The sequence below is a fragment of the Dipteris shenzhenensis genome, chromosome 31 (genome assembly GCF_047967505.1).
Source record: "Dipteris shenzhenensis isolate YYH24624 ecotype China chromosome 31, Dip_SZ_1.0, whole genome shotgun sequence".
In the NCBI taxonomy this organism is placed as follows: Eukaryota; Viridiplantae; Streptophyta; class Polypodiopsida; order Gleicheniales; family Dipteridaceae; genus Dipteris; species Dipteris shenzhenensis.
The window spans coordinates 45,552,018-45,559,523 of NC_141626.1; the positions used below are offsets into that span (position 1 = coordinate 45,552,018).

Consider the following 7,506-nt stretch of genomic DNA (forward strand, 5'->3'; position numbering starts at 1 on the left):
GACTGTTAGTAGCCATGGTTCAATGCGGGTGCCAAAAATCCCTTTTAAGTTTGGTAGCCATGATTCAATGCGCGTGCCAACAATCCCTTTAAAGTGAGGGAGAAGAACACAAGAAAACATAGTAGGACCCCATTTTGAGGAGTCGTATGCATCCTCCTTGTCCAGATCTTTCCTTGTTAAGAACTCTAGTCCAAGCTTCCTAAGGTGGATGACCCCATCTCTTTTGATAATATAGGGAAGGGATGTGGGGCCTTAGGTTACCGTCAAATGGTGATTTGTGATAGTAGGGAGCAGTCAATTAAGCAAAATAGTTTTTAAAGGAATTTGTGTAACTTTACAAGGGTTCAACCCCTTGGAAATCCGTAGTTTTGTGAAGGGAAATAAGCTGAAATATGGAAGGTAAGGGTTTAACTTAATCTTGGACATGGGAATGCTACTTTATTTAAGATTTTATTAGTATTTTTGAGGTACTCCATTCAAAGCTCTTGAAAAGTAGAAGCCAAGCCATTGTGATTGTAAGGCTTAAGCTCAAAAAATGGAGTAAATATTTACCATTTTGAGGAAAAAATATCTATAATTTCTTGTTAGGAGCACTTTATGCATAATATAATGGTTAATCAATAGAAACGGAATTGTGTTGTGAAGGTTAACTTTTAATGGCAACTCAAGTAGTTATATATATTAAGTATACTATAACATAAAGTCTTTTAGTTAGCTGAGACGGTAGGCTGTCTGCTTTGTCTTGTGGCAATTGAGGTTGGTTTGGAGTAGTATGCCTAGTGTGCCTTTCTTGTGGCAATTGAGCTCGGTTTGGCGTAGTTTGGCTTTCTTTGTGTTTGTTAATCCCAAATGAATAAAAGCCGGCACTTTTTTGGCCGGGGGGGGGGGGGGGGGAAATGTCCGGGTGAGCTTTGGAGGGTATCTACGCCAGCAAAGCAAAATTCTCTCATCGTGACTTCGTAAGGGCGCAAGTACAGATAAAAGGGTGTAAAATAAACAGGATTTTAGTAAAATAGGGCTGACTTTAAGGCCCTAGTCGGAGACCGGGACTTACAGCCGGCAAACGGTCGGGGTCTTCGGATTCGGGAAATGATGAGGTGAGACCGGGCGGGCTACCAGCAACAGCCGGTGGGAGGGTCAAGGGGCGGTGGCGTGGGCCCTTACCCCCTGAAATGGGGCTGTCGGTGGGCGACCGACCGGTGACAGCCGGTGGGGGTGACCGGGAGAAGCAAGTGCGGTAGGCGGGCTGGAGCTGTCGAGGTGACGGGGCCCACAATAAAAAAACCACTCTGACGTGTCCAAAACCACCATTAATAAAAACCGCTCCGGAAAGCCGTGAAGCGGTTTTGGTCACGGTTGCCTTGCCAAGCAATCAATAAATATGGAAGCAATTTTAAAAAATGGCGAAAATAGGCAAAAGTGAATTTTATTATTGTTCTTCTTCTTCTTCTTCCTCGTCCTAAGATTAGTCTCTTTTCTTTTTCTTCATACAGCTAGAGCTCTGTATCGCCATAGCCAGAGCTCCGAACACTGCATCGCCATCGCCATAGCCTTATCCCTTGCCCTCTTTCTCCTCCCAGCCATGCTCCCCTCCCTTCCTTAACCCCCTCTCCCCCCCCCCCCCCGCCCCGTTTCCTTGCCCTTTCCGCCCCATGGAAGCCAACGCTGGCCTTGTCGCCGGCTCCTACAAACGTAACCAGCTCGTCGTCATCGCTCCCGAATCACACACTGTACTTCAGACCTGCCCCTCCTTCATTGCTTGATTAGCGCTTCGTTCTTGCCCCTGCACTCTCTCTTCCTCCCTTCCCGGCTCGCAAAGTCGGAATTTTGTGTGCTCAGCGGCGTTTTTTTGGAGTCATTTTCTTCATGGATCCCTCTGCCGAGGGACTCACGGAATTAATGTACATTTGTTGCTGGCCTTGGTCCCTCGTACGCATCCTAACAAGCTTCTTTGTAATGCAGCCGAGGCCGTTGCAACATTCCAGCGGTCAGGTGTGTCAGATCTGTGGCGATGATGTAGGTATCACTACCAACGGGGAATTATTCGTTGCTTGCAACGAATGTGCTTTCCCCGTGTGCAGGCCCTGCTACGAATATGAGCGTAAGGACGGTACTCAGGCTTGCCCTCAGTGCAAGACAAGATACAGGCGCCACAAAGGTGAGCTCAGTCGTACGACTCTACTCGCCAGCTGTTAGAATATGATCAGACTCACTCGATATCTTCAGAAAATTGCTCTCTCTTTGGGGTTGGAGGGAAAGGTTCAATTTCTTGCCTTTGAAAGCAATGTTGTAATGGCTTGCCACCAGGTAGTCCTCGAGTTGTTGGGGACGAAGAAGAGGAAGATGTGGACGATCTAGAAAATGAGTTCAACTACGTGGATATACACAATCAAAATAGGCAGCTCATTGTAGATCCCTTGTCGGAAGCTGAGCGCATGAGCTATGCTCGGGCCGATGAGAGAAACACTCCGCAACAGCCTTCACCAACAATCCCTCAAGTTCCCCTTCTTACCAACAGTCGACATGTAAGGTTTCGGTTTAGCTCATTCTTCTACTCCCCGCGATGCCTCTTAGGGTGCTGGACTTTTTCGCTGCTCTCTGGCTACTGATACTTCAAGTTTTTTGTGTGATGTGCAGGTATCGGGTGAGTTCGTCAGTATCTCAGCAGATCATTCGCTCGTCGGTGGTCCTGGCAGTGGCAAACGAATTCATCCTTTGCCGTACTCGGATTCCAACATACCCAGTAATGACTCTTTCTAGCTGCATTTCTGCTTTCACGGCCTTCTTGTGGTCCCTACAATGTGGCACTTCAGCAGCGTGTTTTAAGCTGTGAACTGACTTTCCTGAGGCTCCATTATTTCGTTGCAGGTTCTGTGGAGTCCCGGAGCATGGATTTTAGTAGAGAATTTAGTCCCTATGAGTTTGGAGATATTGCTTGGAAGGAGAGGCTTGACAGTTGGAAAACCAAGCAGGAGAAGATGCAAATGATGATGACAGAAGGTGGGGATGCCGGAGGAAGGGGGGGTGATCTAGATGACAGTGGGCAGAATGGAGGCCTCCCAATGTAACCTTCTGGACTCTTTTTTGATGATGCTCTGCTTATGCTGTAGTTTGGTCTCAACGACTTTCCCTTCAACAAGCAGCTGCCTCTAAGTTTGGACAGCTGAGTGTCATTCTCTTCTCACATGCACTTTTATGCTGGCAGGACTGATGACGGAAGACAGCCACTTTCAAGGAAGGTGGCAATACCATCTTCCAAGCTCAATCCTTACAGGATCGTTATTATAATACGGCTGCTGATTTTAGCATTTTTTCTGAGGTTTCGTATTCTAAGCCCTGTCAGCGATGCCTATGGACTGTGGATCACCTCAGTCATCTGTGAGATCTGGTTTGCAATTTCATGGATTCTGGATCAGTTTCCGAAGTGGCTCCCAATCAATCGTGAAACGTACCTCGACAGACTTTCCCTGAGGTGAGATCTCTGGTCAGGTAGCTTGGAAGTTTGCCATCATTCAGGGGTGACTGTTTTGAAGAATATACGGACCTATCTGAGGCATCTTTGTTCGTCAACACAGATTTGAACCTGAAGGCCAGCCTTCCAAGCTGGCTTCTGTGGATGTGTATGTCAGTACAGTGGACCCACTGAAAGAACCGCCACTCGTCACTGCCAACACTGTTTTATCTATACTTGCCGTAGATTATCCAGTGGATAAAGTGTCATGCTATGTGTCTGATGATGGTGCAGCCATGCTAACTTTTGAGACCCTTTCTGAGACCTCCGAATTTGCGAGGAAGTGGGTTCCCTTTTGTAAAAAGTTCAACATTGAACCTCGAGCCCCTGAGATGTACTTTGCACAGAAAATTGACTACTTGAAGGACAAAGTTCAACCGACTTTCGTGAAGGAGCGCAGAGCCATGAAGGTTCCGTACTGTATGCCCTGTAGTGTACCTCTATTCTGCTCTCTGTGGCAAGTTTTGAATCTGGTTTTGTTTGCATTTCCAGAGGGAGTACGAGGAGTTTAAAGTCAGAATAAATGCTCTGGTTGCAAAGGCACATAAAGTGCCGGACGAGGGATGGATAATGCAAGATGGAACTCCTTGGCCTGGGAATAATACTCGAGATCATCCTGGAATGATTCAGGTCCCAAATCTATACAAAAATTGGTCCCAAATTGGCAAATATCTGAATTGTTTATGTGAGTCGAATTGATCTGTATGAGGTCTGCACAGAATATGACAGATGCAAACGTTATATACTCATGCAGGTCTTCTTGGGTCACAGTGGAGGCCATGATACCGACGGTAACGAGCTTCCTAGACTGGTTTACGTGTCTCGTGAGAAACGACCTGGCTTCAATCATCATAAGAAGGCTGGTGCCATGAATGCTCTAGTATGTATCTGTCAGGAATGCCTTTCATTCTCAGTTTATTTTAAAACACAACAAATTTAATATCCTTTGATCTAACTCTGCACTTGACGTCAGGTCAGAGTTTCTGCTGTGCTTACCAATGCACCATACTTCTTGAATCTGGATTGCGACCATTACATCAACAATAGCAAAGCTATTCGAGAGGCAATGTGCTTTATGATGGATCCGGGGCTTGGCAAGAGAGTTTGCTATGTGCAGTTCCCTCAGAGATTCGATGGGATTGATTTGCATGATCGTTATGCAAATCACAATGTGGTGTTCTTTGATGTGAGTTTCTTTGTTTTTTTCGGGGGGGGGGGGGGTAAATTTGCTATGTCGGTCTGATTTTGAATTCTTCTCTTTACACACTTATCTGGGCTTGTGGGATACGAGTGTCTTATGTTGATGAGATGTTGTACCTTCAGATCAATCTGAAAGGTTTGGATGGAGTCCAAGGTCCTGTTTATGTGGGAACTGGGTGTGTATTCAGAAGGCAAGCTCTGTATGGAACTGAGGCTCCCATTAGTGACACACCTCCTAATGACGATTTTATTACTCGCTTCTGCTGTGGACCTCGCAAGAAGAGCAAGGCTTCCCGGTCAAAGAATTCAGAGAGGAAGGTGACAGCAAGAAGTGACTCGTCTATTCCCATGTTCAGTTTGGAGGACATTGAAGAGGGTGTAGAAGGTAATGATTTTGTGTGGCAATTCCTTGAATAGCAGATTAAAAATTCTGTCGTGCTGGGGAGTCTAATAAACCTTTCTTATGTCTGGTGATTGCAGGTTATGATGATGACAACAAATCTCTATTAATGTCTCAGAAAAACTACGAGAAAAAGTTTGGTCAGTCACCTGTGTTTGTTGCTTCCACCTTCTATGAAGATGGGGGGGTGCCACATTCTGCTTCTCCTGCTTCTCTTCTTAAGGAGGCCATTCATGTCATCAGCTGTGGTTATGAGGACAAAACAGAGTGGGGTAAAGAGGTCTGTACTCTCACATGGACCAAATGTTGTTAGTGCATCAAAATTAAAAGACAGACTTGTTTTTTTGTTTTGATTTTGTGATTCTTGGGCCAAGTTTCTAATTGGTTCCCAGATGCTCACTGTATTTTTGTCTTGATTACAACTGCGGTAGCTCTCTTAGCAAAATCCAATGCAACATTTCAGTATGACATGGCGACACTAAGATGTCGAAGATCCCTTGACTCCCATTCCTTTATGCTTGCTCACAGATTGGATGGATTTACGGATCCGTCACAGAAGATATTTTGACTGGCTTTAAGATGCATTGTCGGGGCTGGCGTTCGATCTACTGCATGCCGTTACGTCCTGCCTTCAAAGGATCTGCCCCAATCAATCTTTCAGACCGGCTACATCAAGTTCTCCGGTGGGCCCTTGGATCAGTGGAAATTTTACTCAGCAAGCATTGCCCTCTGTGGTATGGCTATGGAGGTCGGCTGAAGTGGTTGCAGAGGCTTGCCTATGTCAACACCATTGTCTATCCTCTCACTTCGTTACCTTTGTTGGCCTACTGCACTCTTCCTGCCGTCTGCTTGCTTACAGGAAAATTCATCATTCCCTCAGTGAGTTGCTGCACAATATTCCCTTTCCAGAAGTATGCAGTTGTCGGGTATTGCTTGCTGTGCCCCCATGCTAAGATTTTTTATTTTGTGCTGTTTTGCAGATTAGTAATTTTGCCAGTCTGTGGTTCATTTCTCTCTTCCTGTCCATTTTTATCACTGGTATATTAGAAATGCGCTGGAGTGGAGTTGGTATTGACGACTGGTGGAGGAATGAACAGTTTTGGGTGATTGGAGGTGTCTCAGCTCATTTGTTTGCGGTCTTTCAAGGCTTGCTCAAGGTCCTTGCTGGGATTGATACTAACTTCACTGTTACAGCAAAAGGAGGAGATGACGAGGACTTTGGAGAGCTGTATGTCTTCAAGTGGACAACCCTTCTAGTCCCCCCAACAACATTAATTGTCATCAATCTGGTGGGTGTTGTCGCTGGCATCTCGGATGCCCTCAATACTGGCTATCAGTCTTGGGGTCCGCTCTTTGGGAAGCTCTTCTTTGCCTTCTGGGTGATAGTTCATCTCTATCCATTCTTGAAGGGTTTGATGGGAAGGCAAAATCGGACACCTACCATTGTGATTGTGTGGTCAATCCTCTTAGCCTCAATTTTCTCTCTTCTCTGGGTGAGAATAGATCCATTCTTGAGTCAAACACCGACAACTTCCTCTCAGTGCGGGCAGAACTGCTGATTCTGTATTTCGTCATGGTTTCCAAAAGTTTCAAACTGGCGCATTTTCAGCTACACCAAACTTGTGATGGATGTACCTGGATACTGCATTGAGTGATGCCTGCATAGGTAATAATGGGGATTGTCCACCTGGTGATTTGATAATTGTAATTTATGAGTTCAGTGGGGGATAGGTATGAAGGGTGTATTTAGGAGACACTTTATTGTCTTACTGTTTTATATCTTAAAGGATTTAGATGTGATCCCCATCACTAGATAAATGGACAGTGAATAATTTAGTACTAAGGTGGATGATTTTCTCGTGTTAAGCCATGGGCTGAGCAAACTGTGATGTACAACTGTACTTCTGTTATTCTCTGCAGGGACAGTTTCTCGGATCTGCTTCTGTGTCTATCGAATATGGTGTCTATCTAACATATTCAAGTTACAGTTTTTGTACAGTTGAAATTGTGCGGAACCCTCTTAGTCCATCCTTTCACGTGATCATTTTCACGCCAACGCACTGTGGCTGGAAGGGTTCTCTGTTGCATCTATTGATGCCTGTAAAGCGTTTGCACTTCCATTATGTCTCAGTGCCAGTTTGCAGATTGGCAGATAATGCAACATGTATGTAGTGCCATCGTGTTCTCTTGGATGTTTGGTCGCTTCACAGTTCTGTTTCTTCACATGTCTGTTTCTTGCATTAGTCTGATCAGCGTTGGAAAGTGAAGACTATGTCAGTCAAATCATTGATGAATGTTGGGTTTGGATTTTGAGCAACATTTGGAAGCTTGTTTTTAAGAATTTTACATTATGTCCACATTTTGTTGGTGGTTTGTTGGTTTGGGATTTTGTGCA

General features: G+C 45.2%; 1 protein-coding gene across 1 annotated transcript; it reads left to right on the forward strand.

Moving 5' to 3' along the window:
* The first annotated feature begins 1,444 nt into the window (after positions 1–1,444).
* LOC147881522 (putative cellulose synthase A catalytic subunit 1 [UDP-forming]) lies at positions 1,445–7,060 on the forward strand. Its single transcript, XM_087370067.1, has 14 exons — positions 1,445–1,730; positions 1,963–2,158; positions 2,308–2,525; positions 2,638–2,743; positions 2,869–3,064; positions 3,206–3,472; positions 3,576–3,921; positions 4,004–4,141; positions 4,266–4,391; positions 4,485–4,697; positions 4,835–5,096; positions 5,192–5,391; positions 5,640–5,990; positions 6,092–7,060. The coding sequence occupies exons 1-14, from the start codon at positions 1,653–1,655 to the stop codon at positions 6,668–6,670; spliced, it is 3,276 nt and encodes a 1,091-aa protein (XP_087226193.1). The 5' UTR covers positions 1,445–1,652; the 3' UTR covers positions 6,671–7,060.
* Positions 7,061–7,506: the final 446 nt, after the last annotated feature.